The sequence below is a fragment of the Scophthalmus maximus genome, chromosome 15 (assembly GCF_022379125.1).
Source record: "Scophthalmus maximus strain ysfricsl-2021 chromosome 15, ASM2237912v1, whole genome shotgun sequence".
Lineage (NCBI taxonomy): Eukaryota > Metazoa > Chordata > Actinopteri > Pleuronectiformes > Scophthalmidae > Scophthalmus > Scophthalmus maximus.
The window spans coordinates 12,116,504-12,135,548 of NC_061529.1; the positions used below are offsets into that span (position 1 = coordinate 12,116,504).

The 19,045-nt window shown below is 43.8% G+C and overlaps 3 protein-coding genes across 5 annotated transcripts; 1 reads left to right on the forward strand and 2 right to left on the reverse strand.

Moving 5' to 3' along the window:
- Positions 1 to 566: 566 nt before the first annotated feature.
- On the reverse strand, positions 567 to 10,165 carry exoc5 (exocyst complex component 5). Its single transcript, XM_035610032.2, has 18 exons — positions 9,959 to 10,165; positions 9,486 to 9,580; positions 7,700 to 7,847; positions 7,390 to 7,584; positions 5,931 to 5,995; positions 5,658 to 5,686; positions 5,445 to 5,554; positions 5,281 to 5,325; positions 5,044 to 5,184; positions 4,876 to 4,958; positions 4,565 to 4,774; positions 4,310 to 4,457; positions 4,075 to 4,183; positions 3,053 to 3,173; positions 2,881 to 2,967; positions 2,647 to 2,755; positions 2,231 to 2,446; positions 567 to 1,821 (listed from the first exon to the last, which is right to left on the reverse strand). The coding sequence occupies exons 1-18, from the start codon at positions 9,983 to 9,985 to the stop codon at positions 1,633 to 1,635; spliced, it is 2,127 nt and encodes a 708-aa protein (XP_035465925.1). The 5' UTR covers positions 9,986 to 10,165; the 3' UTR covers positions 567 to 1,632.
- Positions 10,166 to 10,204: 39 nt separating this feature from the next.
- Positions 10,205 to 15,185, forward strand: ap5m1 (adaptor related protein complex 5 subunit mu 1). Of its 3 annotated transcripts, none has more exons than XM_047337614.1 (8): positions 10,205 to 10,425; positions 10,577 to 11,234; positions 11,332 to 11,559; positions 11,670 to 11,809; positions 12,692 to 12,777; positions 12,883 to 12,995; positions 13,292 to 13,388; positions 13,498 to 15,185. In XM_047337614.1, the coding sequence occupies exons 1-8, from the start codon at positions 10,358 to 10,360 to the stop codon at positions 13,578 to 13,580; spliced, it is 1,473 nt and encodes a 490-aa protein (XP_047193570.1). In that variant the 5' UTR covers positions 10,205 to 10,357; the 3' UTR covers positions 13,581 to 15,185. The 3 variants fall into 3 exon arrangements, 2 of the variants coding, with proteins under 2 accessions (XP_047193570.1, XP_035465926.2); XM_035610033.2 differs by having other exon boundaries at positions 10,206 to 10,425; positions 10,574 to 11,234; XR_007032185.1 differs by lacking the exon at positions 12,883 to 12,995 and having other exon boundaries at positions 10,574 to 11,234.
- A 177-nt stretch (positions 15,186 to 15,362) lies between these two features.
- LOC118285991 lies at positions 15,363 to 18,752 on the reverse strand. Its single transcript, XM_035610034.2, has 6 exons — positions 18,141 to 18,752; positions 17,956 to 18,038; positions 17,734 to 17,793; positions 17,544 to 17,627; positions 16,652 to 16,766; positions 15,363 to 16,554 (listed from the first exon to the last, which is right to left on the reverse strand). The coding sequence occupies exons 1-6, from the start codon at positions 18,337 to 18,339 to the stop codon at positions 16,205 to 16,207; spliced, it is 891 nt and encodes a 296-aa protein (XP_035465927.2). The 5' UTR covers positions 18,340 to 18,752; the 3' UTR covers positions 15,363 to 16,204.
- Between the last annotated feature and the right edge of the window lie 293 nt (positions 18,753 to 19,045).

The window sequence follows — 19,045 nt, forward strand, 5'->3', positions numbered from 1 at the left end:
GTTATCGTCGCTGGCCCGGCTCCGCTCCCCCATCCTCTTCCCGAGCCGCGTACATTAATCGCTCAGAAAACAAATAGTTTTCAAATGTTTGGAAAAGACCCACTGTTTGCATCAGGGCCTAACAAAATAATTTTTACAAGCTATCCAGTTGTGATTAGGGCCGAGTGAATTGAATTTATGTGGCATTGATAATATTAATATTAACCTAATTAATTATGTTGTTTGAACTTGCCCAGCACTGTGTGTACCTTCTACACAACGCTAACCAGCCGGAGCTGGAACTGAGCTCTCAGGCGTCTCTATCTCCCCGGCTCTCCCCCAGTCCATGACTACTGCACACAATTCATCAACTCGTAGATATCTAATCCCCTCTGGCTCCGCTCACTTCCTGAAGTCTGAGAAAGAACTTTACTCTGGTGGCAAGAATTCCCATGAATACTTGATGACTTCTATAGAAAGGAAGGCTGTTTCATCTCACTTTGAAAGTCACATTCACGAGAGAAACTGGAATGACTTCTGACTCACAGCTCCGCGTTCATGAAGGATATTAGGAGGAGGGACAAGAATAAAATGCAACGTCTTTCTTTAATGGGTCATTAATTAAGGTAAACAGCAGCACAGTGGGAGCAGCTTTGCGTACGAGACAGTTTTAGTCATCAGGGACGCGATCCGTCGTCTTTCTTGGTGCAAAAGACAGTGACTGTGAACCTCCGCTAAGCCCTGTGTGAAGAAGTCTCCTCTAGTTTGTTTCCTTAATCGGCAGAGGTCAACATTTCAATGTCTCCTGACCCAGAAGCACTGCAGATCCAGTCAACAATGCCTTTGGACTGTGCCCGCCGCTGGATGAGCAAGTGTTGATCTGTGCAATTACAGTGACACATACTCAGTGACCCATCACACCAGTCATCTGAGCCTAAGAGGGGACCACCCAAATCTCCGGAGAGGCTCTCAGACCTGTTTATAGTTCAGATCACAGTTTTCTGTGATGGCCTCTTGACCTTTACTTTTTGGTCAGAGCCCAGAGGTTAGCGAGGTGGTCATGTGTCTCTTAGCCAGACGGAGCTCTGTGTCATGCTTGGTCGGGCTGTTTCTGTTGTCTACAGTTCATTACAAAGGGAAGCTTTTCCCAATAGACAAGTGCTACTGCAGGCCTGATTTGTTTGTTTACAGCGTGATTGTTGACAGGCTCCCTTCACAGCAGCTTTAGGGTCTATTCTTGTGCACAAGTGCAGCCACATAATTTATATATTTGGCACAATCAAAAGAAGTTACTCCATTTTGTTTTTTTTACATAGGCACAGAATTAAATTTAGTCCGTTTACATATAATATGTCAGAAACCTTAGCCATGTGGATTGGTGATAGATTAGTACTTAAAAAAAAAAGTAATCTCAAGTCAATAGATATTTAAATTTCTTCAGCTTGGAGAAATAAATCGGTAAAATGCATTTTCCCCACAATCAATGAGCAGTGGCCTTTGTCTCCATGATGTACAAAGCAATCCCAGTGAAGTCTGTGTGGTGGGGCCAGACCGATGGCTTCTCTGAAACAGGGATGTGTGTCTTCAAGGTGCGTCATCTCATCAAAGCATGGGTCACTGGACGGAGGGGGCAGCAGAGTGTTGAATCAGTCACTAACTGAAGTGTCGGCCCAGTCTGGCTGAACGGTAGTCCACTCTGAGCTGGACGAAGGCGTGCAGGAGGTTCCGGTCCAGATTGGTAAGCTGCTCACCTGAGCAGACCTGCTTGAGGTTGTCAGGGGCGACCACCAGGAGGTTACAGAGGGCATGGAGTGTGTCGAAGAGCTGCAGCACCAGAGGGACCTGGAGGACAGAGACACAAAAACACAACATTCAAGTTATTGAGAAGCTGTCATTGCAAGATATTGAAATTGTTCAATGTGCTTCATTATATCTAATATCAAGTGCTTGAAAAACGTGCCATAATTTAGACTTGAAGTGCTGATTTGTTGATCAGCAGAAAATATATGAACAAAAACTTTTAGGGTATAAATTCAAGGAAATTTTATTTGAAGTACATTTGTGGATTTGCTGAGAATGCGCTGCTTTTTAAGTATCATAATCATAAGATAATTCCCTTTAGGACTTGTAACAGTTTTTGTCACAAAATACATGTGACAACTACACATTTAATCAAAACCAGCCCAGTTTATTTATACGGTTACGTTTTGCCCTGTGACCAGTGTATTCTGGACCTACGCCCCCCACTCACCCTGAAGTCCTTGGCACATCTTCGGTATTCCGCCACGTCGCAGATGGCCAGCATGCCTCCCATCGAGCTGTAGCTGTACTGTTGTAGGTGCTCGTGAATGAGCCTGTGGAACCGCACACCCAACTCCGTCAGCACCGTGTCCACGTTTTTCCCATCCATGGACTTCCGCACGTGCTCAACCTGCCGACTGACGTAGGCGCATACTTTCGAGCAGGCCTGTCAGGCAGGAATAGACACAGGCAAACATGGAGAAGATGCTGACAAAATAACTAACAATGAACAAAGGCAAATTCAAAAACGTTCAATGTTCAGTCTGAGATCAAGAGAGGAAAATGTACAATGTGTTTGAATTTTGCATTTGCTGATTTGTTTTGTTTTGCATGTGATCTCGGAGACGGAGGCCTTGTATCTCTTACTGTGGTGTACTGGATCATGACGTTGTTTTCATCTTCGGGCCTGAAGTCAGTCTTCTTCTGCTCTGTTGCCAGGATGTGCTTCATCTGCCCCACCATGCAGTTTATTGTTCTGTGTGAAGCAGAAAAAATACATATGAAAACAGCTTTAAAGACCTTTGGATGGTTTTAGTTTTCATATTCAAGGGATAAAACATATCTCACGTAACAGTAGTTTTCCACCTGTTACAAACTCACCTGTCAATTCCTATGTCCAGTTTCACTTCCATCTGTTCGATCACTTCTTTCTTTTTGTGCAGGCACTCTGCCAACTTTGGAGACGAGCTGGGGAAATATTTTAAATGGTATAATCAGAGGCCGAGGTATATGATAAGTAAATACTCTGAGATATATTTAACCACTAACTGACCTTATTAAAGGCATAAGCTGGTCATTAAACTGCTTGTCAAACAAGTGGAAGATAGAGTTTGCCTGTTGAACCACATCCAGAAAGTACAGGTTGGCATTCTTGGCATCTGATGAGGGAATTGCTGTAGATCAAAGAGCGAGAGAGAGTAAACATCTAGAAAATAAACTGGGCGGTTGGTGAGAGAATAAATCAATATGATTCACAAAGAGCAGAAATCTGCTGTTGCCTGTTCTCAATGCGTCAGCACTACAGAAACACAATGGATGAAACGGAGAATGTCATTCACAGTAAATGCTCTGCTTCAGCATCAGACAGTGAGGAGAAAGTCGTCAAACCATGAGGGCATCAATAATGCATTTCTTTGATGTTGATTGCACCTCATGAATCGACCACTGCATGTTACTAACTACGTGTTTAGTTCCACTGTCGCTGCCTGAAAGTGATAAGCTGTTTTCATATTACACAGCCACGTGCCAGACACAGTCTCCTTCCCAGTGAGGTAACAGGGATACTGGATATTTATCTTTTTTTCTCTCCCCTTTTTCTTGTAGCTATAGAATGGTGTCCATGGTAACATGCTTCATCTAGTCCCTGACAAAGTGAACAGCTATAAACAGCAGGAGGCACGTGACCAAATGCAATAATAAATGATGCGACATCAGTCGTTTTACTTCAGGTGTCAAAGGCAAACCAACTGTGGTGGCGTCACTGACTTAGATATGGACTGAAGCGGAACTGGCTTGAAGGTCTCAACTCATGTGCTACATTGTCAAGTTTGTCACATTTTGAGAGCAAATAGACTGACAAGGCTTTGGCGTTTCAAACGATCTCGCAGATATGGCCAAGAAATACAGCTTAATTTTGCCACAGAGAAGACAATGTGTGAATTCTTTGGTCAAGTTGGAAACAAACAGAAATATAAATATATTTTGACACTAACCCGGTCCATTGCTTCGTTTTTGCGTATGGAGTATTCTGAATGACTTGGACAAAATGATCATAAAGATTTTAGTTGGATGTACCTGACAGGCCAATCTCCAGGGCATAGTCAATGTGTTCCACACACAGATGGTCTACCAGCAGCAGGAAGATTGAGAAGGCATTTTTGGGCAGGTCAGAGGGATCTGAAAGCTGTGTGACACCAAACAGAAATAAAGATGACATGAGTCTCTCAAAACTGCTTTTCTCAACAAAAACCCCCCACTTCATTAATACACACTCCCCTCCGCTAAGCTAAACAGAGCAGAGTAGCCTCACCCGGTGGCATCTCTCAAACGCATGGCGTGTCTCCTGCAGCAGGTTGACGACTAGCTCTGGGGACAGAAAGGTCTCCCCATGGGTGTCAATGCTGGGGCCCAGGGCAAGGTTGGTGCGCTGTCTGAATCGCTCCTTCAGCTCTTGAATACTGTAGAGGGATGAAGATTGTGATTACTTTGTGCATCACTTATGTGTTAAAGAGATTTATAATCTAAAACTAATCTGACAGGATGAATCTCAGAACCAAAGTCTGACCTGCCAGTGCCTATTGGGCGTTTCTGGTGGTTCTTGGAGTCGTAGTATCGCTGCAGAATCATGGCACCTCGAGTGCGAAGGTATTCCCTCTCCATGTCAATGTAACTCTCCAGGTAAGAGGAGAAGATGCTCTTTATCAGCTTGGACAGGAAAGTGTGCTTGTCTGAGCCCAAGTTGAACTCTGTTAGCTTGGTTGCTAATGCTGTGGTCCTGAGGAATGTGTAAAGAAAAGTATAGATACAAAAGTAAGCATTAAGGCAACTGTATAGACAGAAAGTGAATTTAGAAAAATATGTGAACAAGTTAATTACTTGGTGTAAAGGTCATAGAGGTTCTTGAGGTATTGTTCTACATCAGAGTGCCGAGTCTCATCCAGTTTTTCCTTAATGTGGGCCTGCGGACACAAAGCCAGTCAAATATTAACTGACATATTTGGCACAGCTATATACCACAGAGCAGATGAGAAGTAGTAGAAATACCTGTAATTTGTTTTCAAAGATGTTCTGGATGAGTTTTGCCATGACAGTCTCTGGGCTGCTGAAGACCTCGCCCACCTGCTTGTTGACCCTCTGGATGAGACCTGCAGTGTCCTCAAACACATCATTCCTCAGGTAGGCCCCCTAGGTAGACAGGACAGGGGTTAGCGATAGACTGTGGATATTACTGGCCCCTCAAAAAGTGCAATATGACATGTAAGAGGAACTTTTTAAACTCACTTCCTGACACTGCTTGATATAGACGTCCACACAATGTGCGTAGCCCTTGAACAAAAATATGGAGGAGTAAGTGGAGTTAGTTCGGTGCAACAGGAATCAATTAAGTAACAATTTCAATTATCACACTTAAATAGGAATATATATTATATCAAAAGTAGAATCACCTTGAAATGTAATAGAACCGCTGCCACCTCCCGCATACGTCCAATCTCACCCCTGCGCTGGGCAGCAGTGAACTCCTGGATTAACTGTCGCTCCAGATCATGGTACTTACCTGGATAGCAAAGCAAACAAAGACGTGCAAAAATAATATGAGCATTTGTTGCAAAGTTTTAGTGTATTTGCCAATGACTTTGTGGTGCAGATGACAAACTTACTGGCAATTTTTGCCTTGACATCTGCAAATCTGAGAGAAAAACAAAATAAATCATCCAAGAGACAACTACCAGTCATATCCCATTATCAATGTGAAACGGTAATGTGCGCTTGATTTGCTAAGAACCTACTGATATGGAATAGAAATGCTTAAATACTTGAGATACCCTGCAATGGGCTCACGCTGTGAGGAATAGTCTACATCACTAATACACCACCTTCCCCTTGTTTGACAGTGCTCTTGTCTAAAGCCGCCTCCAGGATGCTTGACTCACCTGTCGAATGGCAGCTCCTGGGCAATGAGATGCAGCTTCTGAATGATATCAGCAGCCTCCTTAATCTGAAGGAGAGAGAGAGTGTGTGTGTGTGGGTGTGAAGGAGAGGGAGAGAGATGTCAGGTGAGGGAAAAAGAGAGGGAACACGGCAGAACCATGAGAGGTGGACATCCAGACAGAAAGCGGGCAGGCCGCCGGCAGAGTCTCCACTTGGGGGATCATCATCTTAGAGCGCCCTCCTCCACCTCCCCGTGTTGAACAGCGAGCTGATAACAGACGGGCTCTGCTCACCTGGGCATCGGCAGCAACAACAGCAGCAGCAGTCCTGACTTAGCAGCACATCCAACTCTTTATTGGCATGCCTTTTCTGAATGGACTGTAATCCCACAGGAGTCTAAATCGCCTTCAATAATCTGTCCGGCCAGGGATATCTGTCTAAAAAAAGGGGGCCCTGTCGAGAACTCTCCTCCCCCCGCCCCTCCTGACATACACACTGGCGGAAAAAGCCCCGGACCTACGAAAGGCCCGCCGTCCGCAACTCCTCTGTTCCTGCAGATGCCTGCCTCAGCTAACATCATTACTCTGCTCCCGTGAGGAGGATCCAGCCTTTCTGCTCGGCGAAGGTTTTCTAAGTATCTGTCCCCCAGCTAAGATTAGCTAAATCCCATGTAAGTAATGTAGCCGTCTCCCTGCAGTCAGGGTTTAGCAGCACTTGTCTCCACGCTGGCGGCCCAGCCCTCCCTTTCAGAAGGATTAGCAAAGCCACCCCCCTTCAGCTATTCACTTGCAGCTTTCCTCTTTCCCCCTTGTCTGGAGGTATGCTCAGGAAAAGGAATCTGGCCAGATATTTCTGCATGCCTCTCCAGAAAACTAGCTCCATCTCCAGCTCCCGTCTCTGGGATTGACCCCAAGACTCACTGCTCTGCATCCACTAATGATGTTCCTACTGACGGGAGTTAATCTAAAGCATCCCAGTCTCTCATTGTCACGAAACTGCAAAATCCAACTTTCAGGAGACACTTGTCTAACATCGTCTTGGCCACTGTGTAGGCAGAAACTATGTGCACCTCATCTCCCAGCATCCATGTTATCGCCCGCCCTTACATGTACAATCACGCCACAGGCTCTTCCTGCTGTAATACGGCACAAAGCTGAGGACCAACTAAATTCTTGCTCCCAGACAACTTACTGTAAATGCAATTAGGGTTGACATGAGCATGTTGACATCCATGTGAGTCGATCACCCAGCTATTGTCAGGCAGCAAATGACAGTTTATTAATCCAAATTAGTCAAGGGATCCAACTAAAGGGATAAACTTGACAAATTAATATGGATGCTTTACCTCCTAATCCTGTTCATTCTTACCTCCAGCAATATCACAGCAGGGGACCTCGTTAATGGTCACACACGCACACCTCCACTAAAGTGAACGGAATTAAACGTGTGCAGAGAACTCACTTTGTCTGGGTTGTTGAAGACATCACTGCGTAGGTCTCCATCCAAGAACTCGTTGAAGTAGGTCATCAGACGCTGAGCCTCCACGGCTCTCTGCCGGGGTGTGTTCACCCCCTCCAGCTGGTCGCCAAGGTGACAAACCTTGGTGGCCACATAGCTGATATGCTCGTCGAGCTCTTGGAAATGCTGAAAGGCCACCTGATTTCACACAGAACAGTGGAGATGTAAGGTGATTAATGAAAAAACATTTGAAAGCTCAAATACATTCAGGTGGTTGTTGTTGTTATCGCTAAAACTTGACCATACAACACACCTGGTTGCTTCTCTGCAAATCTTGCACTTTGTGGGCAAATTCCTTGGCTTCACGATGACACTGATGCTCAAGCTTCTCCACCCGCCGCTGGATCCTCTCATCCAGTTGCTTGAGTTCCTCTATGTGGTTCTCGAACTCATCCAACAGCCTATCAGAGCGGAGAGAGAGGGTATGTTGATACAGGACATCACACTGGTCTAAATCACACACAGTAAATCCTCAACAAACACCAGGCAAAACACACAAATATTGCTGATACTCCTAAGGAGTAATTGCAGAACACAAGGTTAAATCTGTCCCACTGACCTCACAGATAGATAATAATAGTTACTGAATAGTACCGGATGCTTAATTCCTGGGTCCCCAGACTTAAGAAGCTCTGAGAACTAGCAGCTTCGTCAGCTGCATTTTAAGTGTCATCAGGACTGCAGAGCAAATGTTCTAAGTCAGCACCACATTTCACAGAGTAAGAAACATCCCAAAATGATGAGTGTATAATCTCTTGACTAATTCCCTGAGCACTGGCTACAGCTTAAAGACATCTCCCATCCCTTCCCAATAGACACTCATTCCCTGGCTGGTGACTCACAGTATGGTGGCCTCCACAGATACGTTGTCTCTGACTCCTCGCTAAGAGCTTCCAAGGAGGTGGTAGCAACAGTTTTGTGAAGGAAGTAGATAAGGCAGGATGCATCTACAGTACAGTTAAACTGTTATGGCATTTTTGCTTACGAGGCGTAAGTAGGTCCCCAAGTGTAAACACAACAACAAGCAGTGAAAATACCGTGGAGAAAAAAAAATAATTTAGACATAGATATTTCCAGATTTGCTCTAACCCAACCATCAGAAACATTAGTTTAGCATAGAAGAGACCAAGATGAGCTTTCGCATTTGTAAAAGGGACAAACTCAGTTTCACTCTCTTATCTATAAAGTTGACACTGATCGGCTTAAATCGAGAATTGTCATTTGTAACAAAATATTGTCAATTTAAGATGTGATTGTATTTCAGTGAATCTTCTAAAACAAAATGTAGGGCATATTTTGCAGTTGATCTCTTAAAAAGTTGCCAGCAAGTATGATAAATGGCTCTGAATAGAGAAATACCCCTTTTTAGGAGGATTAGAGGAAGAGTGGAATAATATGAACACAATATTTTTCTAGTTTACTAGTTTAACATGACTCGATGGATCGAGAAAGAGTATGAAGTACAGTATGGAGTCATGCCAAAGTGTTGCGTTGTTATGGAGATGATAACACTGTCGGTGGATGGAAATAGAAAGGCTGTGTTGCACTATTTAAAAGTTATAATATGATGGATTTATTAATAAAGCATCCTTCTAAGAACTGAGTTTGACATTGTCATTATTAGTATTCCAGCTAAATCTAAGATAAGATGATCATTTATTGGTCCCTATAGGGAACAATTGAGGTATTACAGCAGCCCAAAGACAGGTTTGAACAAGAATAGAGTAAAATAAATGAAAACACATTTTACATACAAGATTTTAAAAAAGCTCACTAGATGGATTTCAAACCACTTAATAATTAATACAACTTAATAATTCATTAACAATTTTTGTTAATTTTGCAAAAGTACTATTGACAGGGTAACATCGGAATGTTTTTGTTTTTTTTACAGTAATATGAGTGTGCAAATATATATTTAACGGGCAGGTGACACATTGGCAATGATACTGTCACCAAAGCCAAGGTTAAAACCTGCCTCATATTCGGAGGAATTTAAGATGTGTGCTGCAAAATTGCACAAGAAACTGCAACTGTACCTTTTGGGGTCAAACGCCTCTGCTCCTCCTTTGGAGCCTCCTCCAGGGGTCCTCCATGCCAACCTCTCAATGTACTCATCTGCATCAAAGGGCTCCTGGGGGAAAGGGGAAATCATTGTTGTAGACAGTTACCTCCAAATACAAGCTTTAAAACAATGACGCCATTATAGTGATAGTAAAAGCACACAACCAACCAGGGTTAACTGATGTGTCAACGACACATCACACACTGACAGCTAATAACAATGCTATTTCCTCGAATTATGAAACTCTTACAAATAAGCAGCATTCGCCTTATTTTCTATTTTAGTTTAAACGAAGTGGAGCGAACTTCTCTCCTGCTGTTTGAGAGATTATTAGACCTTAATCACACACACAGAGAGAATAAATAATGACGGGTACCGTTAAACTACCGTTAACGACAGTTAGCCACATAGCTAACCTGACAGCTAACACAGCTCCGGTCATTTTACCTCGAACAGCTGCGCAGTGGTCGCCATGTTCAAGAGTCGACAAGCGGCGCGGTGAAGTGCAGTTTATGAGAAGGAGCAGAGAGTCGGCAACGCCGCCGACCTCAACATCGATCTGCCGATTTGGTACAGTTTTGCCCTTTGTTGACAGCTTGCTTAGCAGTCCAGCTTCCTGTATGGTAGAGATTGGGTGGGGATAGCTACAGGCAAGTGCGCATGCGCGTAAGTCGGCTGATTGGCGGTCGGTGTCACGTGAAACAGCAACAGGAAGTTGGTCGCCGCGTTGGTGACATTCACCGTGAGGTCTGTGTGTATCGTGTAAATGCGTGATCAAATGTGATTGTTGATATGTTGCAAGGGAGATTTTTATCATAATTCGAGAAATTCAGCGCAGCCGGACAGATGAGCGTGCGTGCTTTGTGGATTATTTCTCACGAGAAGGGAGAAAATGTGTCGATACGCTTTTCAAGGTTTGTAACCGACTCATAAATCATAGATGTTCTACTCGTCAACTTTAATACAGAGGGATTGGACTGGCGGTCTAGTATCTCGAATCCTCGGCTGTCACGTTGCTTGCAGCCCGCCGTGTGTTGTACTGTCTTGTGTCTCCCCCCACAGAAGGTTCTCCACCGTGGAGCACCGTGCGAAGTGCCTGGCAGGTCCCTCTCATGTAGCAGTCCCCGAGGAGAGCACTGTGCTGCAGCTCCTGCTCACTGAGCTGGGCCTTTCAGACTCAGACAAGTCCTACGTGGCTCTCAGGGATGATTGCCTGCACCGCCAGCGGTCACCAGCGCTGGAGCTGCATGTGGATGGTCCTGGAAAGGGAATACTTTGGCCGGTGTTGGCCATCTCACAAGGGCCTCTTATCCTGGCTTGCCTGTGTTTAGTGGACGCCCCTCCTGAGCCACGGCCACCCCTGGCAAACCTGCTGTCTGTCTCACAGGGCCTCACACTCCTGGCAGGCCTGCAGAATTTTCTCCTTGGCTCGGGGAACAAGCCTGATAGTGAGGCGCTGGCCTCCCGCCTGGCGACGCTGCCCTCTGTGCTCCTGCAGGTTTGTCCACTTGGCACACCCCTGGATGTGCCGTTACTGGGGCCACCTGCTACGCCCACGGTGCCCACACCTGCTGGGAACCAGAAGCAGCCGGCCTGGAAGACGGGGCTCCACCGAGGTCGGGCTGTTGTGAACGTGGCGCTGAAGGAAACCGTACGCTCCATGCAGTATGGTAGTCAGAGCAGACAGGACCTCTGGGATGTTTACGGCACAGTGACGTGCAAAGTAAGTGCACAGTGGAAAGAAGAGCAAGCAATGTTATATACCTTTCTCTGTTTAATCACTTTTCCTTTAAACCCCCTTTTTTTCTGTCTTTCAAAAGTGTGAAGTGGAGGGGGTGCTCCCAAATGTGACGGTGACGCTCACACTCCCACCAAACGGTTCTCCACTGCAGGACATCCTGGTCCATCCCTGCGTCACCTCACTGGATTCTAGTATCCTGACTGCCAGCAGCGTCGACAACTCTGATGGCTCAGCTTTCTCTGGGCCGTATAAGTTCCCCTTCTCTCCCCCTCTGGAGCCGTTTAGACTATGCAGTTACACATCTCAGGTAGACGAAATACAACTCTTACATACACTGATGATGATATATAACATTACATATCATCCCACATATTTATTGTTGCTATATTTAGTGAAGCTTTCCAATATAATCAACAGGTTCCTGTTCCCCCTATCCTTGGATCCTATGAACTGAGGGAAGAAGAGAACCAGCTGCGCGTGTCAGTAAACCTCAAACTTCATGAAAGTGTCAAGAATAGCTTTGAGTTCTGTGAAGCACACCTGCCATTCTTTAACAGGTAAACAGCGAAGGAGATTGAGATGTTAAGATCTTTTTATAACAAACTGTGCTATAGAATATGTATATTTCAGGTCATTTCATTTTCATCTCAGAAACTGGTATTGATAAACAAAAAACAATGGCTTATTTAGATTTTCTATTTTGTATATCAAAACATTAAATCACTACAAAATGTAACATTCATAGTTTTTGTCAAAAACAACAGTAAAATAAATCCAAATTGGACATTTATAATTTTCTGTTATGGAAACAGTTTTATGGTCTTATAAATTACCACATCTGACCTCTGAATATGAATAAACTGTTTATGTTTATATTTTCTAGTGACTTATTAGAACCTCACTTTACAGTAAATCTACTAAATACTAAGTAGTAGTACTTACTTACCTTAGCTGAACAAACAAGTTCTCTAATGCCAAAGAAAACAACATAACCAGTAACTAATCTGAAGTAACTGATTAAAAAAACTATCACAGAAATAATTGACAGATTGTGAACGTTTGTATATCAGTTCCAGTCTTTGTTTCAGAATTGCCAAACCCCTTGTAATAACCCCCTCAAAACATTTATTGTAACAGACCATTCGACTGTCAGGTTACCACATTAAATATACTTTAAGAACATTTGTCCCTGTAGGGTTTTCTTACAGGCTAAAACTTTAATTTGAAAAACAGACCAATCAAGATAACAGTTCGCCTGTGTCAAATTTGCATTTCATTACTTGTGTTAATATCTATACTTAAAATGCAGCTGAATGTGGTTGAACCTGTGAAATTTAATTAATTTGTATTCAGGGAATTGAAAAGTACTGCAATCTAAGTTCAGCGTGGCTGGTAAGACTTGTAATACTGTCTGTGTGTTCTGTGTGTGTCTTGTGCAGGGATCAGATGGGTGCTGTGGATGTGAAGGTGAGCTCCGGACAACTGGATGTCTCAAAGGAAAATAACCTGCTGGTCTGGACCCTGGGTAGGCATTGTGCTCCTGGGCAAAACAAACACTTTTACTGCAGCTGTATATTAAAAAAATAAAATAAACCAATGATTAGATTCCTTTCACTGATATGTACTGTAGGACAGAAGTTCCCTAAATCTCGTGAGGTCACTCTGGAGGGCAGGATCACCTTTTCTGGGCCCACACCAGGACCGACTGACCCCCTCTGCACAGAACTTACAGCCTACATCAAAGTAGGTTCATATGTGTAGTGATGTTCAGAGGAATGTTACAGTCGAAACCTGAGTCAGCAAAATTAAGGTTGTTTATAAGACATGAACTGTGGAAAAATGGGTCCGGACCTGTTCACTGTTCACGTATGAACGCAGCAGGAAATAGTTTGAGTCAGACTCATAGGAACATTTCAAGAACATTTAGGCGAGGGGTGGCACACGAGCTCAGCCACTTGCCGTGAATCTTCAAGAGATTTTCCTGCTGTATTCTGTGTTCATGGGCTAATAGTCATTAACGTATCCACCATTTTCTTCAGTTGTACTTCAAGGTGCCTGACATAACGCTCTCTGGCTGCTGTGTGGACCAGCATTCAGTGCAGGTTTATTCCTCTGCCAAATCAAGAATTGTAACATGTAAGCTATTTTTATGTTTTTGTATCAAATAGTTTTTAGTTTTTTTTCTTTTCTGTACACATTTTCGGAAAGTAAAACTAAAATCTCTGTTTGTCTGTTGTATTTTCAGCCCGAGAACTTCAATCCAAAGAGTACTTTATATGGAATTCAACAGGTACTGCTCCGGTGTCCTCTGGGCAGATGATGCTGTAGCATGGATCCATAAAGAGGAGTTTGGTGAAAAGCTGCGCGGTTCACTGTCTTTAATAGGACCAAGGACTCAGGACTAAGGTCAAGAATATTCAGTGATCCAGACTGGATATGTGACCCCATTAAATTCATTTGTTACAGTCTTGTTGTTGCTGCAATGTTCACAAATAATAGAAAATTGAGAGAGACGTCAAAATTAATTGTCAATTTTACATGTTATTTAATATTCATATGTAAATGACACAATCATTTTGCTTTCACTCAGGAAAGGTCAGTGTGCAAACTATGACTGGCAGAAGAATATATTTTGCCGATGGGTGATCACTACTTAAAAAAAAAAATGTCTGCCCTTGTGCCCCTGTCTTTTATCCTGCAACCTTCACCCTCCCTCAAATTTGTCCCATTGCAGACACAAGGGCCACCCCTCGTTCTGACAGTCCCACTTCAGTGGCTCTCCATCAGCCGGATAATTAGCGGCTGGGACCTTGTCATCAGCTGTTGTGGGCCTGGAGGAGACGGGCGGCTGGGCTGTGAAAGGCCAGGCTGCTCTGGCCAGTGTGTTGGCTACAAAAGGCTCCTCTTTTAGAGCTGGCAGGAGTCCTTACCGCTACCAATCACTCACCCCCACCTCCTTTGACCCCCCCGTCCCCGCCCTGTCAACTAGTGGTTAGTTCAAACACACAACCTCTCCAACCAGACTATGATTGAGCGCTGACCCTCTGGCCCTCTGAGATTTTAAAAGCAGCCGGTCCCATTCAGCGAGCAGGACCTGCCTAATTGGTGAAAAAGTCACAAGGGCGGTAATGGTCGGGACGCCTTTTGAGGTTTCAGAGGTGTTTTAACTCAATTAATGTAGAACATCAAGTATTTGATTTTTGATCTTTATTGTTACAACACAATTGTCAGGGGATATCTCCATTTATCTCAAATATACAGAAGTTATTTGGAGACGTGCTTTTTCAAAGTTAACGATTATTTTACCTGAGCTATGATGACTTAAATGTATAATAATGGATAACCAGTCGATGAAGGGTTAAATCAGAGGCCCACTCCTCAGCAGCCAGACTCCTCTGAGTGCCCTCATTGTGTGCTGTTGGCCTCTTGTGCCCCTCGCTGGTCCAAATGCTACATTCTCACGTGGATTTCCACTCAGAAGGCTGACCATGACCAATCCTCTGTCAATTGGAACCAATTGCTCACACGGCATCCTTCACCTTCTTTTTATGTAGCGGTGCGGAGTGGCAGACACCAAGACCTCTCGGCTCTCCCCTCCACGATGATTTGGCTTTAAGGCCCAGTGTGTATGGCTAGCGAACTGGAAAAGGAGACGTTTTTTTTTATTTTTTACGAGTCGGGCCACTCTAAATCTCCTCGGTGTCCCAATATGTGGTCAGTCTGGCTCCTCATGTCTGCAGTCACCGGCCTCTCGCTGGCAGACTTTGCTTTGTTGATTGAATGGTTTGCTGAGGAGATGGACTTGTTTTAATGTGCTGCCGTGGTCCATTGCCTTCTGCTCACACGTTTGGGCTATAAACCTGTTCTGCTTTTCTGAATCAATAACATATTTCATCATTGTTTACTCTTGAATAAATGCAAACATTGAAGAGATCAACGCTTCTCTTTTTCTTTTTTCTTTTAAGAGAATCTTTTTTTTTTTAATCACCCAGACAGAAATTCATTTGTGAAAGTAAAACAACAGTGTGGGTCGTCATAAATCATGTTAATACATCATGAGGTTCGACATAAGTAAATGATCAAAATTAACTCGATCAAACCAAAAGCATATCCATATCAAAACACTTTATTTATAATAAAAACACAATGGTTTCCCACTGAACTGTGGAGGTTCACTTCACTGTGTCCCTCAGCCCAATAATGACACCCAGTGGTGGAGCTCTATATAGTGCATACTGGACTGTTCAAATTTCTTTACTACTCTTACTACAGTTTATATGATTTTTTATCTAGACAATCGTTGGCGATGTAGTTCCTGTCCAGGCCTCGGCTGTGTGATGTGAGGACCAGGCTTTTGTCGGCCGCCTTGGCCTCAGGTGTTTGGTGGGAGTCCAGCTCCTCTCAGCCTCTCGACGCTCACTAAGGGCCGGCTCCCAGGGAGACCACTTGAGGAGTGATGGTGCAATTAGCAGTTTCCGGTTCTCTGGCTAATCATTCTTCAAGGGCCACAGATCTTCTAAAGTAATGAGATGCATTGTCTCTGGATGCTGAAGGATTCTTTGGTGCTAATTTCTTTTCCAGATGTCCAGTAAGAGAGCAAACTTGCATCTCTCTGATGTCTGTGAACTTAACCCAAGTTTATTTTCAGATGTATGCTATCAATATTGTAGAAAGGCTAGATGAGCGTCAGATGCACTGACTCAAGAGCAGGTTTTCTCACTTCCGTGCATCATTTTCACCTGTAGAGGGCATCATAAACTCAGTAATAGAGGGAATATGTTATTAACATGAGTTTGATCATCTGGAAAGCTGATCTGATGACATTGCAAATCATACGAAGCAGTGATATGGTGATGTATGAATGTTGTCTTTTCTCATCCAGATTGCTGTATGCAAAATGTGCTCTTACTTCAGTTTATGTTCCCAGATCCCCCTTGTAGCTCTGACTGAGGTCACATCCAACTATCTGTCTGTGTTTTACCCCTGTTGTCTATCCTCTTGATTTTCCTTTCAGCTGTCCATGAGAGATTATTGTCCAAAAACACTCCTCGGTGTCCAGTTTGGTGAACAGTTCTTTCCTCGAGTCTGTTTTTGGGACCTTGAGCTTCATCTTTCTGACTCGCATCTCCTGCTTTGCACAGGACCGGTGCGTTGTGCTGGTGGAGCGGAGGCAGAGCTTTTGCGTCCAGGATGCAGCTTGGGTCCAGACTTTCTCCTGTCGTCTCGTCCAAGAAGATGTTCCTCTCTGTGGGCCTTCGTACAAGTTTCAGCCTCTGGATCCCTTCTGTGTTTGGAGCTCCGACTACAGGCCCAAATGAAGTGAGCAGATAATGTTATAATCAATCAACCACATTCAGTTGGACTATTTAAGTTGGTAAACTGATCATTTGCATTCCTACCATTAGCTGTGTAGACGATCTTGCGTCTTCTCTGCTCTCTGGCTCGTCGGAGGTGAGCTTGCCGATGCCGATGAGCCTGTTGAGTCAGAGCTGTCTGGGCCTCCAGAAATCCTCCCTAGAAAGGCCAAAAGAAACCGTGGGAAAGTGTGTACCTTCATTTACTTCAGAAGTGTTCTTCATAAGTAAGAGTGATTTTTTTATTTTACAAATTTGACTTGTACCTTACTTCAGTGTTTCCATTTTAAGCTACCGTATCCCTCTATTTCACTACTGCACCATATTTATCACATATGACTTCTTAAATACAATTTAACCAATGTTTCCTAATTCTGTTTCGATTGTGGCCCTTTACAGAAAAGATTTTTTTACATTTTTTACATTTTTTTGCTTTTACTTTATGTATACTTTAATACTTTATATTACTTTATAATTTAGGTGCATTTAGTTGAAAATACAAATCTACTTTCCCTAAAGTAGGATTTGGAATCCTGGACGTAAAGTATTTTTATATTGTTGTATTGTCACTTCTTCTATGCTTTATCCCCCCAAAAATGAAAATCCCAGTGCATAGCAGTGCTCCCCGTGGGTGCCAGCTGCTGCAGGATCATTAACAATAAGAAAATAAAGATGCGCTGGACAGTAAACGGTTGTTAAACTTCTGTCTGTTCTGTCTCTATGTAGGACAAAAGGGAAGATTCAGAGAAACACCTTATACAGAAATAATCATGTGACTGTCCAGCCTATACTTTTCTTTGTGTATATAACAGAGGGGCCTTTTCTATTCCCTGTAGCCTGAGTGATGGTGCAATTAGCAGTTTCCGGTTCTCTGGCTAATCATTCTTCAAGTATTGATGCACTTCAGCTCTTACCATTCTATGTCCCGACGCTTTACCTGAATCATTCTGCTGGTGCCAGAGTGTCCTGTCTGGCCGGTTGTAAAAAACTGGTGGACACCCCCATCTCTGCAGACCATGCCCTACAAGAAACATCCAAAATTCCATATTGGGTTTTAAAAGGAGCAGGAGGATATCGGGACACTGGGACAGTCAGCAGGGATAGTTTTCCTTTCTTTCTTTTATTACCATGGACATTTGACTGGCAGTGCTTGTGTGGCCAATATCAAGAGCCAGTGGTTGCAGTGCCTGAGGAGAGATAATGATGGGATGTCTGGGTAAAAATCACAACCAGTCGGAAAAAATAATTCAAAATTCTGTCTGCCAGAGTCCCGGCACAGGATTGAACAGATGTGAAAGAATAGCCTGTTATAGTTGATGAAACTAAGCAGCTGGTTTAGTCGTGCTGACCTGGGGTCTCCGCGGTGGATGAGAATGAATGATGCTTGAATTGCTGCTTTGCTTTTGCGGGAGCCCTTCTGCAAAGCTCAGTTCTTCAGCACAAACATGCACACAGTGTTATCTAGTATGGAAATTTGTATCACTACACAGAGTGATGTGAAAGAAAAAAATAGATCAGAGAGACTTCCACTAACCTGAAAGTGATGAAAGAGTTATTTCCTGTTTGAGCGGCGGTAAGGACGTCTTTTTGCGTTCCAAAGATCCCGATGGCTGTTCCAGGTCGACCAGCAGACCAGGGAGGGTCCATTGTGGTTTTAGTGGTCCCCCCTCTTCTTGTGGACTTTTACATGGGGCCACTTTACGCACCCTGGGTCTGGAGTCTATGGAGCCCATTGTTCTGCTCAGTGTCCCAAGGGCTGACAAGCTAGAATACTTTTATATGTCCTTCAAGTTGTGTGTTAATTCATTAATAATCTCACCTCATTAATGTCACTGTAGGTCCACTGGTGTCGTTAATCTTTCTCACGTAGATCTTCAGACCCTGTGGCTTTTTGGCATCTCCCACAAAAGCAAACAAACTCAGTTACAGAATAACTTCATCCACAAATTTGGTTGTTCAGCTTGTCCCACTAGTTCCAACTGATTTGAAACGACACTGATGGTCTTCCGATCTCATCAGCTTGCAAACTTGATGTTTGTCCTGAAGCACATCTGTTTGGCTCCAAATGCAACAGACACTTTTGGTTGTGGTTGAAAGACTCGAAATGTACTCCACCACTGATTTTTGACTTTGTCATTATAATGAGCACGGTTTCTATGGCAACTCTCCCTACAGGTTACTCTGTTACTCATGGGTTAATGCTTGAAAGAACCTGTTATTTTCCTGCACCCAGAGGGTTGAAGGGAGAAGCAGGTTCTCTAGGAAATTATAAACCGAGTGAAAACTGCGACTCCGCTGGTGCTCAGCAAAACCACAGGGGGTAAACAAGCAGTGTCTTTAGGTTGCATGTTTGATCTGCCCCTTCTGTATGGCACGCTGCTGTATAGCCCCACTAGTCAGCTCATGACCTCTGTTCCTCTCTGCTGGTGCAGTTTGTCA